This window comes from Argiope bruennichi, chromosome X2 (genome assembly GCF_947563725.1).
Source record: "Argiope bruennichi chromosome X2, qqArgBrue1.1, whole genome shotgun sequence".
NCBI classification, from domain to species: domain Eukaryota; kingdom Metazoa; phylum Arthropoda; class Arachnida; order Araneae; family Araneidae; genus Argiope; species Argiope bruennichi.
In genome coordinates this window covers 108,814,441-108,833,544 of record NC_079163.1, presented here as the reverse complement: position 1 = coordinate 108,833,544, position 19,104 = coordinate 108,814,441, and the positions used below count along the sequence as shown (strand labels likewise).

The 19,104-nt window shown below is 27.8% G+C and overlaps 1 protein-coding gene across 3 annotated transcripts in view; it reads left to right on the top strand.

Annotated features, from left to right (window-relative positions):
- LOC129960714 (spermatogenesis-defective protein 39 homolog) overlaps positions 1 to 18,890 on the top strand; it is a 37,323-nt gene extending 18,433 nt beyond the window's left edge. For all 3 annotated transcript variants that reach the window (XM_056074287.1, XM_056074284.1, XM_056074285.1), the window contains exons 7-17: positions 615 to 751; positions 3,965 to 3,992; positions 5,013 to 5,086; positions 6,100 to 6,190; positions 6,656 to 6,796; positions 7,641 to 7,682; positions 12,205 to 12,294; positions 15,420 to 15,506; positions 15,794 to 15,883; positions 17,040 to 17,144; positions 18,721 to 18,890. In XM_056074287.1, the coding sequence (XP_055930262.1) occupies positions 615 to 751; positions 3,965 to 3,992; positions 5,013 to 5,086; positions 6,100 to 6,190; positions 6,656 to 6,796; positions 7,641 to 7,682; positions 12,205 to 12,294; positions 15,420 to 15,506; positions 15,794 to 15,883; positions 17,040 to 17,144; positions 18,721 to 18,741 (906 nt within the window). In that variant the 3' untranslated portion in view covers positions 18,742 to 18,890. The remainder of the gene's footprint in view (positions 1 to 614; positions 752 to 3,964; positions 3,993 to 5,012; positions 5,087 to 6,099; positions 6,191 to 6,655; positions 6,797 to 7,640; positions 7,683 to 12,204; positions 12,295 to 15,419; positions 15,507 to 15,793; positions 15,884 to 17,039; positions 17,145 to 18,720) is intronic.
- The last annotated feature ends 214 nt before the right edge of the window (positions 18,891 to 19,104 follow it).

Here is a 19,104-nt window from a genome sequence, read left to right as displayed (position 1 = left end):
AATCACTGTCTACTTGGTGTCTAGGGTTAAATAGAATGTTATTTATAAATATTTACTTCTTTAAGGTACAGGTATAGGCTGAGCATTTCATCGTACTGCCTGAATACAATGGCGTACAACCGCCCAACACAGACCAAACTCGAATGAATTAAAAGTTGAGTTCTTGAAACGCACGTTATCTCCTGACGCCACATGCGCCATCTACTAAGCAGCTGAGTAAACACTGGTGAAGTTTAATTGAAGGAGGATCTTCTGAGACACAGCTTCCACATTTATTTGTAAGAAACAACTGTTGCAAGACAATTTTAGAACTTATTTTTTAATTCACAAATCGGTTTGTTTCCAAATTTTGCTATCCGTCCAGCTATTAATTCCTACAGAATGCCTTCAAAAGGCCAACTTATTTTATGATTACGTTATTCATTGCTATTTGAAATCCTATCAATATTTGCAAGGTAACTGCACCTTATAAAATGAGGAAACTTAATACAAAGCTATATCAGTTTAAAAATCCACAAAATGTAAACTGAAAAAATAATTAAAAATTGGAACTCTGAATTTGTGTATTACACTTCAAATGTATTAAATCCTTTTTCCTTTTTTCCATTGTGTAGGTTGTTATTTTCCTGAAAAATACTCTGAAGAAATCAATCTTTCAAAGAGAGCTTGGGAATTTTCCAGATGCTGTTAATATGTATTTGTCATACTTAAATGAAGATCATGAAGTAGATGAACTGACAAATATGATGCTGTATGTATCTTATTTTAATTTCATAACATTAAAAAATATTTATCATAGTAGTTAAAAATATATCCAAATAGTTATTGCATTAAAAAATATTACTCTTTTTTTTTTATGCATCATGATTTGAAGATGAAAGTAATCCTTGTATTTAAAACATTATTCGTTTAGTATGCTTTTGTGGTAAAGATTGGAAAAGCTTTTTGACTGAACTGGGACCTCAGTAACTTTTTAATATAATCTAAATTTTATGATTAAAGATTTCTTGATTCATTGATAATCCTCCCTGTGTAATGAAGTAATACACATTAAATAGATAGAGCTGAAATCCATAATGGTGTGGAAATTTCAGAGTGAGTATGATAATGGTATTGCCAACTAATTACAGTGACAAATTTCTCAGTCTCTCCATATAGCCCCTTTATCTCTGACATATTCTGGTATAATATTGTTTTTTTACTCCTTTGTGTTTTTTGGGGCAACTAATTACAAATATGACTTTTGCCACTAAGAATTTCTTTTCTTTCTTTTTTTTAATTATTTATATATACTTTAAACATGAGAAAAATGTTCATTTTCTTTTCTTATGACTTAAAAAAATATATATCAGCCATTGATAAAATATAATTCTATATTAAAATTATTTGTACGAAATTCCCTATTATGTTTTTACAAAAAATTTCACTATGAGTACTTTTAGTTGCAGTTATTAATGGAAGTTTAACGAATATCTGACTTAACTGTTAATAGGACTTGAACAGCCAGAAGACATTCTATCTGTTTCTTTAAATATTATCTATCTAATGCATTTCTGTTCTGGTTAATAATTTTTTTTAATGTAAAGTACTTGTGCAAATAAAATTTTCATCTATTATATTAATGACTCTTCAATAACCTTATCAATTTACATATCCAACCAGAGCTTGCATGTCTGCCAAATTTTGAAGTTATCTTAGGTTGTGATTTTATCAAATTCTTAGTCACGTCATGCATATCTTGTATCCACGTCATGCATATCTTGCCAGTATAAATCTCAGCACTTAGCGTATAAAAAGTGATTGCATGATAAAGTAGTATTTTTGTTACGATTTGAAGTTGGAATTTCCTATTTCCTATTATCGCAGATTCAATAAATTGTTTTATAGAGGTAACAATTTTAAAATATCGGATCCAAAGTTTACCTGTGGGGACGCAACATTTCAATGTTTGAAGTTTCAGTAAGAATATTTCAGTAAGTTCTTTAACATATTCTTCTTCGTTTGTAAGAACCTCAGATCTATTAGTATCTTCTACAATCTTCTCTACAATAGTCTTAAATTGACAGAGCAAGTGAATCATATCCAGAATAACTGTCACTACAGCAGTTTGTACCAAAATATTGGTTCTTATTGCTCTTGAATTAGCGAGCTCTGGAATGATCTTATCAGTCGAATTCATTGGATATACTAAATAACTCTATAAATCTACTTCCTACCATAATACAGCTTATAATTTAAGAAAGTACATTAAAAATGGACCTCAGACAAACGAGCACATTTACTGAGATAGGAAGAAATACGAAATGAAAAAAATTCTTTTAATACAAGATACTATACGATATTTCTATGACATTCGACATTCTGAAAGCCACATAATATTCTGAAAACATAGGAATAATATTGTAGAACATCAATTGCTAACAAAAAATATTGCTAAAGAAAAACAGTATTATTATGAGTATGAATTTGTTAATGTCTCCTACTTCGAAATCCCAAAACTGCCTTCTTAAAAGCTTCAAAATGTGACGTAAATATAATTACAACCAACAACAACAACAACAAAAAATGTGCTCGTTTGATATAAATGAAAGTTACTTAACAAACGCCTTCTCATGAAAACCGAGTAATAGTAAAAATATAAAGATTTAGAGAAAATGTTGTGAGTAATGTAGAGTGATATTTTACAAAATTTGGTAATGTTTTAACTATAAAAAAGTTTTTGGAAAAAAAAATGTCTCTTTATTTTAACTTCCAAGGGAACATTTTGGTGGTAAACCTCAGATTCGAATTCAGCACCCCAGAAAACATATGGGGGGGGGGGATCAGAACTACGCCACAATTTGATTTAAAGCACTTTTTTTTAAGCATCTATTTACTGGGCTTCATGTATAGTATGCAATTAGGATACTTATTTTATAGACTGAATATGAAAGTCTAATTATAGAAAATGATGAAATCACAAAAATATGAAGGATAGGTACGTTTTATCTTTAAATAATTTTGACAAAACATAGCGTCATAAAATACAGAGTAGGCATAAAATAGTTTTTTCCAAACTACGACCTCTCTCATATCGGCCATTAAGAGTAATGAATGCAAATGAAATTTGAAAATGAATTAATGAAATGAAAATGACATTTTTTTTTTGGTATTTCGCGAAATATGTTCTCGTAATTAAGAGCATTGAAACATCAGCTTTCGTGATTAAGTTACAGCAATAAACTTTCTAAAACTCAAAATAGTAGCATACACTTTTTTGCATTGCTAATTGACTGACAGAGTTAAAAGCAATGAATGTTAATGGAACGATTGCACAAAGAACGTCGACATAAGACAAACGAAAAAAAAAAAATGGAAATAACTGATAAGGATAAAGAAAGAACGCTATAGCAACTAAATATTTTAATTAAATTTGCGATTTCTCCCCACGATCGTTACATAATTTGCATGCAGGATAAACAAGAAATGAAGCATGAACCATGGCAAGAGGAATGTGTTGAGTTTTATATCGATGTATAGTTTAGCTACAATTATAGCTGGAAATATATATGCCGCGAATGCAACACTGTGTTAATTAAAAAAAAAAAAAAAAACTGGTATTACAAATAAGCTGAATAAAGTATTTTTGCTTTTGATGCCATCTACGCAAGTCATGAGTTTAAAAGTCTAATAATTTAAAAGCTAAATACAATCATATATTATTTAGTTAAAAAAATGCATCTTATATCTTATTGTTTTTTTAATACAGCAATTTTAACATGGACATTTTTTTTTTATTACTGAATATGCATTAGTATTCTTTTTATTATTTATATCGTAGGTAAATTGAAAAAACAGGCTTATCTGAAATAGTGCGTCCGTCCTTTAATTGACGACACTCTTTGCAACTAGCCGAAATTTTCAATTAGTCTATGACATAATATATCATGTGAAAACTTACAAAAAATTATTTCTTTTTTTACAGCTTATTAAATAAACCAGAAGATGCTGCTGTAAGTATTATTTTGCGAAAGCGAACATTTTGAAAAATTGTGCAAGCAAAGTTATAATAATAACTTTTTAACTGTAAATGTTTCTATTTCTTACCTAATAATTCTAAAGATCTGCAATATTGCCGTTATGAAAAGCCATCAAATATGTTAATTGTATCTTTTACCACAGACCACTTTATATGGTGACTTCGACACTTACGAGTTTCAAATTAAATTGAATTTCTGAAAGTGTTATGCAAACAAACTAACAAACATCTTATGTAAGTTTGGGAAATTAAAGTATTAGAAAAAATAAAGGCTTGTTTCTTACGCTTTCAGTTCACAAAAATTTTGTTATAATGCATTTTATTAAAAAAATTATTTTTATAAAAAAATAGTTATGATTAAATAAAGTGCCATGCATTGTTAATGTAGAAAAATAAAATTGCATTTATTATTTCGAATGAAACTAAAACTTTTGAATAATTATCAGTCTTTTATATATATATTAGTATATTACCATTTTTAATAACTGATTGAGCAACCAGTCTCATGGTTATCTTTACTCAAAGAATGTCTTAACTTTCCTTGTGCTTAGATATATTTCCTGATATTATTCTGATATTTATGATGAAACATAGAATCTTCTGTCATTCAGAAGTCGTATGTAATAAGTAATTTAAAACTTTAATTTTAAATATTATTTCCATTTCAAATTTCTTTCCGATTTTCTTATAGGATGGCAGTTTTAATTCACTATAACATTAAAAGAAATCTTAATGCTTAAAAACTTTTAAAGTTATTTAGGCAGTTACTTATTATTTCCTTTACATTATAGAGTCAATCTTTTAAGCGAATAGATAATTATATATTTTAAAATTGTTTTATGAATATGAAAATTTTTCATCCACAGTAACGTAAGTGTGAGTTAACTGAGAATGTGATGTCACATATATTTTGCACAGTTTTTTTTTTTTTGTGTGTGTGTGTGTGTACGTGTGCGTGCACGCGCCTATTTTCAGTGAAACAATCTATTTTTAGATGCTGAAGTACGATGCAGCAATTATGACTCAAGCTCCTGATCGAAAACTTAAACTGTTAGAAAATTGCCTTAAGTATGTTTAACTTTTTGTTCAACATTTTTAAAATTTCCGATTACTTTTGTATTATGTAAAAGAAATTCTTTGGCTATTTTCTATCAACTGATATTATCTAAAGAGTTATTAGTGTCTTGATATTTTATAGCAACGTCAGAATATATGAATACTAATGAATCGTTAATTTAGTTCAACTAAACAATTCGAAAGAAAAGTAACAAAAAAAATGGAAATGTTATCTTGTTTCATTTGTATGTTAAGATTAAGTTTATACAAAATCGTTACTAATTCAGCTTTTTGCATTCGCTTGCGTTTTTAGTTAACAGAAATTATTTTCAAATAATTTCTATTTTTTCATCTTAAATTTTTTGCAATGATTCCTGAGAAGACTGTAGAATTGGCTTACTTAAAACCTTTTCTAATATTGACAAGATCATGAAGTTCCCGAATTTGATCTTACTATAACTGATAGTCAGAATATTAAAGTGAAATAGGAATCAGTTCTTAGTTAAAAATTTTAAATACATAAAAAGCAACAAAGCCTATTTGATTTTTAGTGTACTTTATTTGGTGTTGAAAAAGTCTTTGAATATCTGTTTGGTCTAATATTTTATCTTCAATTATAAGCTGATGAGTAACCCAAAACAAATTTGACTTATACCTTTCTAGACGATGTAATAAAAATATTGAAAGGCTCTGGTAGCTATGAAAAGAGTTTGATTTACTGGAATGTCTTTGATATTAATTTCAATGGAATGCATCTTGAAGAATTATTTTAATTTCGTTATGTAATTCTTGGACGGATGAGATAATTCAGCGGTTGCCGTTTCTGTTGTTTTTTAGTCATGCTACATTGAAGGTTGTTTTTAATCATGCGACATAAAAACTAGTTGCAAGTATTCGTAAAATGCTGCGACCTAGGGAAATAAAGCTAACTTCTTTCATAGTGTTTACCAAACATTTTAGCTTCGTATTTATACTTTTATATACTACATGTAAGGAAAATTAACTTTGCATATCATATTTTACAGCACACATTTTCAGGTAGGGTCAGTGCATCGTTTTCTTAGAGAATCAGTTTTGGAACACAAAACCTGCATTGAGGATCAATTAGTTCTGGAGGTATGATATTAACCTTAAATTTATATTGAAACGTTTTGACGATATTACGTGTGTGATAATAAAATAGCTTAGCTTTATTGTATGTCAATATTTTCTTTTTCTTTCTAAAATTTCTTTAAAATGAATTAAACAAAAACAATTTTTAAAAACACTCTTGAACTAATATACTAAAAAGTCTTAGGTCTAATAAGATTATTATTTTAATTATTGCTGTGATTCATCTTAATTCTCTAAATTTTCTCATTATCATTTAAAAAAAAAAAAGATTTGGAATCATTGTGTGAGAAAAGCATTTATGTGTATTGTTTTCGTTTTAAAAGTACAAATTGTATCTAATACGCTTTTTATAGTCTAAAAGCTATTTGATGATTTTTATTTGTAACTGACAGAGTGATAAAGAAAACATGAATGTGGTTGAATGGTTGAAAGGAATATGGTTGTGAAATTTTCATTTTAATATTTCAGGACCATAGAATTTCGTCTGAAGTAAATGATGATGTGACTGCCAAATTTTTTGAAGAACTTACTGGAAAAAAGGAACTGTTAGATTCGTCTGTTATGTCAAATCTTATTTTTTGTCTTCTTTATTTTTATAATGTTCCTAAGGTAAGATCTAATTTTTATAGCTTTTTTTTTTTTTTTTTTGTTATCTGATTGATTTTACTTTTTTGTGAAATTCATAAACGAATATCTTAAAATATTTGGTGTCTCATGCCTTATCACCAAGGAATGCTGTAATTTAAATTTCACTTCTGCATGACGATTATTTCTGCATAACTTAAATTGCATCTTTTTTAATCAATTTTGAATGTTTGATAACTGGTTTATAAAAAATTATTTCTCGATTTCAGACTAGAAAAAATTAGTTTTAACACAGAATAAAGAAAATTTCATAGGAACTATTTATTGGGTTTTGTTTGAAGATTGAAAACCTCTAAAAAAATTGTGGTTGATTTCAGATAGTTTTTAAAAAACCAAATAAATAAGTGGATTAATTTATATACTCAAAAAATGTGAGTGCTCTAGTTCCACAGCCGTTTTACATGAACCGCTACTGTTTGCAGTTATTCTAAAGTGCTATATCTTTCTCACGTACTTTTAACATAAAGCTCAGGTAAGAAAATTTTGTTTTTTTTTTGGTGATTACAAAGAGGTTGCTAAGATTGAATTTGCTAGCATAGAAATGTCCGATTCCGTTGCTTTTTTTTTTTTTTTTTTTTAATGAAAGTTTTAACTTGCTCCATTTTATAATTTTAAACAAATATATTAATTTTTTAATGAATCATTTTTCTTTTGTATTTTCAGAATAAAATTTGTTAATTTACTTCTATTTAATTTAATAATAATTCATTATTTCAATCTCATTATTTTTAGGTATTTAATTTTCTGCTATTGATTTATATATTTCTTTTCTTGTCTTTATTATTTTTATTTATTTATTTATTTTCAGATTGCATTTATCAGTCCATCTAATATTAGATCCCGTTACAATGTAAGTAAAAAGTATAATTACATCATTTGTATTAATTTTAGGTTGTTAAAATTCTAAATATTTGCTTATTTCATATGGTATTATTATTTCCATGTATGGAGGGATTTTATTCCACCCCAACTCTCTGGCTCAATCAATGTTTGTTAGTGAATATTCCATGTAAGTGGCGGTCTGGCGAGATTACCAGCTTGTCTTATGACAAGTAGGTACTCTACACATAAGATATTATGGGATCATAAGATGGTGTGTGGTAGAGAGAGAGAGAGAGCACATGATATGAAAAAACAGGTTCTAGCAGAGAATTTAAAAAATTTCTTTTACCCTTAGAATCTAAGTAAACAAAGTATTTCATTTTGATGCAAGCACGCAGCCTCTTAGGATTTGCCGCAATTAATCTTTAGGTTTTTTACGATTGTCGTTGTCTCGCTGTGAGAGGGAATGGATGCTACTTCTCTTTGCTGTAAATGTGTGGTCCTTGCAAGAGGTGATTTAAATTATGTGTTATTTTTTAGAACTGCATTTTGCTATCATAAAATTGATGGACAAGTTAACTGATCTTTCTAGGCTAAATGAAAGTTTTTTTTTCTGACTGATAAAATCCTAACAATAGAGTAGAAAGAATGATATATTCGATGAACAAAGCCACATTTGAGAAAAAGAACCACATGTCTTTTCTTAGATTTATGTGTTTGGAGACATTTATTTGATCATGTTTATGGTGTTGTAAGAAAAGCAAAGAAGCTTCAATCCTATTGAACAGATTTCTATATATTCTTTCGGGACAAACAGTTAAGGGAAAATATAGTATTCCTGTTTATAGTAAACAGAAAGTAAGACAGGCATATCTTTAACATGCAAAGTAAACCGGCAGGATTTTTTTTTTTTTTTTGAAGAGGTGAGTTTAAATTTGTTTCTCTGTTTTTATTTTACTTTTATTGTATTAAAACTGCCAATCTTCAGCTGTCAGTTGTGTGCACATCTTATTATTTGTATTAATTGTATCAATCATTTTTAAATTTTTCAACTGTGTAGCCTAAATTGAAGGAATTAATTATTGCAGAAGACCTAGAAATGAATTAATCACACACACACACACACATACACATACACATACACATACACACAATGAAGAAAGAAAATTCACTGATATTTGAATTAATATTTTTATGCAAAATTAAACATGCTTAAAACCCTGACATTCAATGGTCATTGTTTTTCTTTTGCTCATGTATAAAACGAATTTAAATTACAATTATATAACTTATTTAGCTGAAGTTACTATTATATCTACTACTAATAAAAGTGAATGTGTGTGTGCTGTGTACAAACTTTACATACAATCACATCTTTAGACCATAGATTCCCGGGGGGGGGGGGGGGGTACCGATCCCAATTGGCATGGGAACACTATGGAGGCAGTAGCGGATATACAGACAACAATATTTTAATATTCGTTATAATTAATCATTATAGAAGAGAATTTATCAATTATAGTTAGAATGTGTTTTAAAAATTATTTTATAAAGAAAACGGTGATCCAAAAAAGGACGGGAATTCGGTAGCTTTGCAAATGGAGCAGAAGAGCTACCAAATTTGTCACCATTACGTATTGGAAAATAAAAATGTGCACTACAGAATATTTTTTTTTTTTTTTGAAATTAGAATTTTTATTAAAAATTAAACAAAATTTTGACATTTTTCTCCCAAAACTGCTGAAAGTCTTATAAAACAAAAAAGAATTTTATCCCGTCTTGAAATTTGAAACATTATTTTTTGAATGATATTAATTTTATTGCTGGTCTATTTTTAATTTATTTTTGAAAATCTTTTATTTTACAAAAACATAATTCACTATTATTAAGAAGCTCGAATTGTTTACATTGTTGCTACAAATATTTCATTCTGATTTTATTTTTAATTGATTAATAATAATGAAGGTACATTATGTTTTATTTTTCCAATAGTCACCTTTGGCTATCAGCTGATTCGCAAGGAGATATTGATTATATTTTATTTATATCGTATGCATATAACTTCTTGGTCATGATTCTGTTGAATTGCCATTCATTAAAGTCACGTTGTTTTTTTAATTGCATAAGTTCTGTCCATTATGTACTTGGAACTTTCTGCGACAACATAGCGCTATTAAAAACGTAAATGTCTTCTAAATTTTGCAGTATGATAACATCATTTTTTTATTATTATTCATCTTATGAACGAACACAATTATTATACAGATTCCACGTTCCTTAGCTTTCAAGAGTGGAAGAAAATCACTCGATTAAATATTTGATGAAATAATGCTTTGAATTTTAACCCAACAATGCAATTTAGTTTTGGAAATTAAGCAAAAAATTATTTTTAAAAAATTGCCAAAATTCGGGACAAAGTTACTCAACTGTTAAATTGGTATCATTAAAAAGATAATTTTTTAAAATGGTGTAAAATTCATTTTTGTGTAGTAATGTTTTCGGAAGTTATCTCAAAAACGCCAAAAATTTTTAATTGATTAAAATTTCGATTAAATTTTTTAAAAAATCGCTCTTAGATGCATATTCCCACTCTCCAAGGTATATATAGTGGTGGCCAAAATTGTGGATACTTTTGAAAATCGTAGGTTTTTTTTTTAAACTTTGTATGCTTATAGAAAATGTTACATTTCACAAAATGCAAACTCTTACATATCATTTTAAAGAGAATTTAATGCTGTTATCTATATAAAAAAAAGCGCAATTCAAATATTTGTAATACAAAAAAAATTATTCTTACTTTAATCTAAATAACAAACAGTGATGAAATGGATTGTAATTTCTAACTTTCCTGACAAATCACTGTTCTTGTTCCAGGAACCAATCAAATGTTAATAACTGCTAACGAAGCTGACATCATGTTTAAAGTTGGAACAAGTCATTATTGTGCTTTTTTTCTGTAGAAGGAAGACTGTATTTTATGCAATCAAATTGCAAGTTAGAAATTTTGTTAAAATTTTAAATATATAATTTGAATTTTTGTAAATATTTCTAATATTTAGTTAAGCAATGACATCAAATAAAAGAATATATCGGACACCTAAAAAGAGAACTAAGATTATTGTATTACAAGAAAGTGGTATTTCCTATGCTGAAATTGCAAGACAGGTGGATGAATCAGTGACTACATCTGGAGTCCGAAAGTTTTGATTACTATATCAGGAGACAAATTCATTAAAAACAAAGCAGGAAATGGCTGAAAAAGGTGCATCGCATCTGATGATGATAGAAGAATAAAATGACTATGTCTCCAAGATAGAAGAATGCCATCAGAAGTCAATTGAATGATGCCGGCATTTATGTCGGTTCAAGAACAATCAGGAGAGGATTATTAGATGTTGGACTAAGAGATAGAATTCAACGGAAAAATCCTTATTTCAATTTACAGCAGCGTATAAAAAGATTACAGTGGGCAAAGGAACGCATTAATTGGACCGATGATCAGTGATCTCAAGTTATACGGAGTGATGAAACAAAGATATTGTTATTCGGTAGTGATGTAGGACATAGAATAGACGAAGAGCTACGTCCTGACTGCATTCAGGAAACTATGAAGAACTCATTTAATTTTTTATGACGTGGTCATGCATGTCAGCAGACGGTATTGGTCGCATTCATGGGACATTAAATGCAAGAAAATATATTGTACTATTCTAGAGCAAAAAACTTACATCTTCCGTCAGTGATCTCTTTCCCAACAACATATCGTTTATTTTTAGCAGGATTCAACTCCTTGCCACACAGCAAAAATATCGAAAGCGTGGTTTAGTACAAAGAGCATTGAATTATTATCATAGCCAGGAAATCATCCTCACCTCAAACTTATTCAGAAATTATGGCACCGTTTGAAAACTCTTGTACAAATGAAGCGCTCATCGAATAAAAGAGAATTAATTGAGTCTGTAATTGTTTCCTGACATCATGCAATATCGAAGGAAGAGCTTAAAACTCTTGACAGCTCAATAAAACATCAGTGTGAAGCTGTAATAAAAAATAAAGGCCACCCTACTAAGTACTGATAACTAACTACAGTCATCAACATCTAATGTATCTCGATAATAATTGCCGCTCAACTGTTTTTTGTATTATAAATATTTGAATTTTGCTTTTTGTATTGAAATGAGCATTAAATTCTCTTTAAAATGATATATCAAGAGTTTGAATTTTGTGAAACGTTACATTTTATATAAGCATACAAATTTAGAAAACTTAAAAAATTTCAAAAGTGTCCACAATTTTGGCCACCATTATATATGGCAATTTGGTAGCTGCAGGTCAAACGGTTTGACTTGCAGAATGCCAACACACTCAAAGACGTACACATATTCATCTTTATTATTGGTAGAGCTCTTTCTAACTTCATCTTTGACCATAAGTTATTCAATTCTAAACTCTTGCAATTATTTTTGTTGATAGAAAAGCCTTCCAAACTTATCATCATCTTGATTTTTGCATTATTTTATTCGTTGCTAATTTATCTTTCTTCATTACAGCTGTCACAAAAACAGTATACATGGTGTGCCCTCAGAACGTTAGCAGCAACGAATAAATGGGCCGAAATTGAAGAGCTTTTTTTGAGTAAAGTATGTGAAAGTTTGCAACTTCTATATTGTTTTTGATATTTTTAGAAAATAGATGACGATACTAATTAAATTAAGGTAAGGGTAAATATTTGATCACGAAGTTAATGTAAATGATTTTAAAATAAAATTTCACTGGTGCATTTTGGAACTGCTTATATGATATTTACTTAAATTCTTATATAATATAGAATGAAAACTAATGATGCGAGAAAGAAAAGACTATTCATTGTTTACTAATATTAGCAACATCTGTTGCAGTAAAAATCTGTTTGTAAGAAAATCTGCATCTATTTGTAGGAAATTCTGAAATATAAGAAATTTTAAATTATAAGCACTCGAATTATAATTTTCTGAGATTCTAGAAATATACACAAGAATTACTCTATCAATGATATGAAGAGGCAAGATTCCTTTAAATTCGATATATTATAGAAATAACTCATATTTGACTGGTGAATGAACTTGTTGAAGACCGTGATCACGCGATTCTCCCTTCAGGGCCCGCGATCAGCCTTTCCCACTCCAGGAGCTCATGATCGCGTATACGTGATTTCAATTTGGAACGTTTTATTTAAATTTTTAAATGGCGTTAGATGGCAGTTGAAGTCCGTTATAATTTCGAATAATGTTTCACAGAACATTTACCTTCAATATGCTCATTTGTTTCCGAGTTTTTATTTGATCCGAGTCTTTAAACATATAAACAATTAAACTTTTTCGGCTCTCTCGAGAAAATTGGCCATTTAAAGGACCTTGACTGACTGCGCTCTGGGTTTACATTTATATTTTGACTAAGATGGATAAAAGATTACTTATTGGTTTAAGCGGATGTAGGTTTATTGTTTGCATTTGGGGTGTTTGCTAGATAGTTTATATATATATATATATATATATATATATATATATATATATATATATATATATACTGGGTCAGTTTTATTTTAGTCACTATGGCGAAAGGAGCAAATTATTTAAATGAGTGAGATTTCTAAATTGATGAATGAATCAGATAGTGAAACAGAGGAAAGCGATTTTTCGAATATAAGCAGTAGTGAATCTGACTATTCAGATGACACTAAAATAATTGATTGTGGGGATAATAATGCGAATAATTGAAATACGTATGATTGGCAAAAAGATATCAAAGAACTGCCATCACTGGAGTTTTCTGGAAATAGTGGTATCTACATAAATAGTTCAGAGTCAGTTGAAAAAGAATTAGATTTTTAAAAATTTGTTTTTCACGGATGAAATTATAGAAATTATAGTTGATGAAACAAGTTAACAATACTTTACGATTAACTGGATGTCATTTTCCAAAATTATATGTTGATACGAATGGCAAAAAGTCAAGATGACAGTGTGTAGTATGCAAAAGAAGTTCTTTAAAAGAAAAAAAAATGGAAATTATCTTATTATAAATGCAAATTTTCAACGTAGGGATTTGTCCCAAAAAGTGTTAACTTCAAACATTTTAGATATAATTAAGTAATTTTTTTTTTATATTAAGTTTTCTAATATTTTCCATGTTTTAATTATTAGTAAGCAAATGCATGTCATTTTCTAAAAGTATATATTACTTTATTTATTAAAATGCTACTCTAATAAAAATGTTTTTTTTTTCTTTAAATTTAACAATTGTTTTTTTTTTAATATCCCGACAAATTTATTACAGTATATTTATATACTATCAATCATAATAAACTGTAAATTTCAGCGTATTTATTTGCAGTAATGATTTTATATGAATTTTTAATTAAAATTAGGCTTAGTGGGAAATATCGCTAAGCCTGTGGGCATGTACACTCACGAAGCGCGCGGGCCTAGGGGAATGCTTCTTTCTCGTATCGCCGGTCCTGAAGGGGTTAAAGTATTGTGACCGCAGGTTCAAAATTGCGTATATTTGAAACGCATATATAGAAGAACAGATTTATGTTTTTGTTAAATGTAATCGAAAAGTTGGCCTGTGGAAGTTTTATTTGTAAAATATTTACTTGAAATAAAATGGAACTGCGATAGATCTGAAGCGAAGTCGAAACTGTTGACACACTTACTTAATAAACATTAAACTGTAATTAAAATAATTACTTATTTATTTTAAAATATTGTCCAAATTTGCTCAAGAGAAATCTCTGAAATTTCATTGACTGAATAGGAAAAAATAAATAAATAAATAAAATAGAACAACCTCTTTCCTTGAAACAACAAAGTTCATTTTGAGATTATTTGAGAATTTTCCAGTTTCAACATTTCATGAGCACAATTGATCAAATGAGAGGGAAAGTACCTGTTTCTTTGAAGCATTAAATTTACAATCTTTTACAAAAATGTGTTGAAGATTGACTGCAAAAAAACTGAGGAATTAAAAGTTTGTAGGAAATGCTATTCTATTTTGTAAAAGTTTGTAGGAAATGCTATTCTATTTTGTAAAAGTTTGTAGGAAATGCTATTTTAAAATACTTATTTCAAATATTTTTCTCCAGATAAGTATGTAGTTCCTTGAAAATGCTTTAGTCTTAACCATCATATGCACTTTATGACATAAAAGTAATCAAGATGAAGTAAAATCGAGCATTTTAAAATTTTTTTGCAGCATAAAGCAAACTTTAAAATGTTTGATCCTTCTACAATAAGCATATTATATTACTTTATTTCCAAACACAATATTTTGTGCCTCACTGTTTCATGAATAGAGATACGACAATTAGCTGTATACATATTTAAAATTTGAATATACCAGTTAGTTAAATTTTTATTTAAAGTAATTAATTCTGATTCATATTTCCTGTATCCATATGTCTATTGTTCATGTTTTTAAGTTACAGTCATTAGTGAATTTCATCCAGTAGTATCCATTTTATATAATATGTAATTATGATTTTTAAGGTAGAAAATTCACAAAATTATAAATTTGTTTCTGTATAGCTTTTAAACTATCAGTCTGAAAAAACAAGCTATAGGAGTTTCAACCGATTATACTGATTAATCAACTTCATCAAACTTCTTTTTTAGCTAAAATAAGTTCTTGTGATACATTGCAAGATTTATTTGATGGTTATTTATTCCTGCTAGTACTTTTCTGAAAAATTCGCAGTATATATGTAAAAATTCTTTTATTTGTTTAGAATTGGCTCCGTACTGTAAAAATGCGTTCCTGTATTGGTTTCGTTCGAGTTCTCGAGATCCTTGCAAAAAGAGGTGCACCTCCCGAAGTAAAAATTCATTTTCCCTCTTCATACATTTCAAATAAATTAGTGATTATCATCAATGTTATTTTTGCTATTATATTAATTTGTTGTGAATTTTATTATTAAAAAATCTTGTTATATTCATCGATTCTATTAAAAAGTTTTTGTTTAATAATGTTAGTATTAAAAAAAAAACTTGATTATTTTACATATATGGATATTCAAGAAAATAATAAGTATATTCTTTAATTTTTTTGTTGCATGTTGTTTAATTAATAATATATTGTAAAAGATATCATTATTTTGTACAGGTTATGAAAAAGTACATTTCCTGTTTGGAGTCCCAAGATTCAAAATTGTTTTATGCCAAAAAGTACAAATGTCATTCTGTTGTGATTGAGGTAATTTTTTCTTTATTTGCATTACATGGTAATAAAGGTTTGAAGTTTATAATGAAAGTAATTTGAAAGTAAAACCTCAATAATTTCTTCCCTTTCGTACGTATCTAAATAACTCATATAAAGGATAAGATTTTGGTATTTATATATATATGATCAATTTATTAAAATAATTTTCAATCTTTCAAATTTTTTCATTGGTAATTTACAAATTGATATTTTAGTAAACATAATTATTATCTACTATATTAAATTATCTTTGTAGCTGATCGCTTAATGATTGCCAATCAGATTTATTATTAACACGATCATTTTGTATTGTTGGCTTACTTTCAGGCAGTAAGAATTTTTGAACTAAAATATGCGGTTCTTCTGATGATTATAATAGACTATACATAAAACATTGCATTTCAATATTTTTAATATTCATGAGTTTTGTAAGAATCTAGGTAAAAACTAATTTATTATTTTAGTTGCTTAATTTATATAATTAGCATTTAGTGGATCCTTAATAAGACTATTTAAAACAAATAAAACTGCATGAACTCTAATGTTCATGATTCCTGCATTTATTTAAAAATTTTTAATTTCTGGAAAATTTTGTTGCACTTTCAAATTTGAAATCTTATCAATATAATTGATTTTCTTATATTAAATGTTCTAGAAATTAATCGTAGAAGCTGTGTTATTCTTTAATGAAACTTTTCCAACAATTGAGAAAAGAACATCCTTCCCTCTTGAAATATACCATTTGATTAGTTATGTAAAATGTAAATAATAATCTTAAATTTATCTCAGAAATAATTCTTGCTCTTCATATTTGTCACTAAATAAAGATTGGAAACTTTCTTTAGTTTGAAGATGACCTTATACTAGGTTTTAAAAATTTAAAGAAATTAAATATTTTACATGTTGATGTCCTACCCTAGTTTTAAAAATTTAATCATCACAAGTTAGCAGTATGTTAAAATGATTTCGAAAAGCGTTTCTAACAAATAAAAACATCTGAATATAGCTTTTGTTACAAGGATTCAAATACCAGCGTAGTTAATGGCTCTTATCACTTTTACAACACTAAATGTTTATTTGAAAGTTTAAAAGTGAGCATTATAATCTTTGAATGATTTTTCTTTATCTTGAATATATTTTTATTTCTTAGATCCTTAAAAAGAATCGGGACAGGCTAGGACTTATTGAGTATAAAGCAACTTTACCACCACATTCCGTTGATTTTTGCACTGCTACTACTATTTTAAATAACGAGGTAAGTTAAATTGTTTTTACAATCAATACGATCTTTATTCTGGTTCAAAGACTTTTAATACAGAATCCTAATTCAAAGGTAATTAGAGAGTCTAAATATTTCCATCAACTTGTAAAGAGCCACATTCAACCTAATAACCGCCCTATTTTTGAGTAACTTAAGAAAAGGTAGAACATTTAAATCCAGCTGGATAAATCGTTTCTTTTTCCCCTTTGGCCAAATGCTAGTATTATATAAAAACTTATTTATTACATTGATTATTGAACTGTGGTTACTTAAAATTTCTCATAAAGGAAAAAACCAGAATCAGTCCTCAAGGTCTAGCTTGGTATTTTTCATGTTAATGTATGTTTTTATAATCTACTGTCAGAAAAATGTATGGATAATCTGAAAAGTGTTTGTCTTTTTTTATTTCATAAAAAATTGTTACAACAATTTTATTTTTAAATTTCTTATTATCTATCACTCACTGTTGTGATTTATCAAATAATTTCATAGTAATTTACAAGTTTCAAAACAAATACATAAATCAATGAATTTGTTAAGAAACTAATATATTTGTGAAAATATTTGAATGATTTTTTCTTAGGTGCAAAGATATAGCCTCTTATGGAGAAATGCTTAGGAAACATTTGTTTTGAATATTTCCTCATTTTTTCCTTTAATAACTATAAACATCCAAAGTAATATTTAAAAATCGCGAATAGTTTGCAGTGTTTTTTAATAGAAAAGTATCTTTATTTCATAATATTATAAAGTTCTAACTTTAATTCAGTTTAAATAGAGTTTCATAAATTAAGAAGTACAGAAATAAATTTTATATTTCCATATACCAGAGGTAAAGATCCCCCCCTCAAAAATATCTAAATAATATTAGTATAATTTGCTGGTTATTTTACACTACACTGAGGTATAGGGCACTAAGTAAGTTATATTCATTTTGTAAAATAAATTTAAAAGTAATAAACCTAAAAGCAGCAGTATTATGATTTCAGCTCCAGTAATATAGTAACAATAATAATTGTGTTATGAGGCTTACTGAAAAACTTTTTTTTTTCCAAAGAAGCTGTAAATAATCACATTTTTTTTAAACTGCTCTCCTATAAACTTTTTTTATTTATTTATTTTGGCATGGTTTCTTGTAATTCCAATTTGCTGATATCGATAGATTTTTCAGATTATACTTCCGTATGACTCTATATAGATCATTTATCAATTACCATGGTGAATCTATCATGCCATTGAAACTTTCTAACCAGTTATATATAAATGAAGCATGTAAAGTAAAATCCAAAAATTCATGAAAATGATGCCCATTTGCAACATTTATAGCAATAGCTTAGACCGTATTTCTTAATTGTTCTCTTCCGTGCATATATTCTTTAAAAACAGTGGAGGGTATTTCTACCTATTCTCTTACTCAAATCCAGATAACTGAATTCTTCTATATTGTTAGTGCAGTAATTCATATTTTCAACTAAATATTTTACGATGATGTGTAAATTTTTATATTTGTTATTCTGCTGATTGTGTCATCTTCATAAGAATATCTTATACGTTTTATTAATTATTTTAGCCGGTGAATTGGCGAAACTGATTCTGTATGGGCTTTCATTCCTTTGAAGCACAGCTTTAATTTTTATGCAGGACATGTCAAGAATTTCATTTCTAAATATATTTTCTTATTACTCATGAAGACTTGTATTATTTTGTCCCTTATTTACAATAAAATTTATTTTAATTGTGCTAATATACACTCTAATTGTGGGCAAATAGCTTATTTCTAAGCCAGTAGACATAGGTATATATATTTTTTATAATCCTCCAGTTTTATTTGTCAGTGCTTCAAAAATATTTTGCTTAACATAACATTTTAAATAAAGTTTCACATTTCTGTAACTGAATCTGATCTAGTTATGCAGCTTTGAATTTAATTATTTTGGCTCTTCAATACATATAT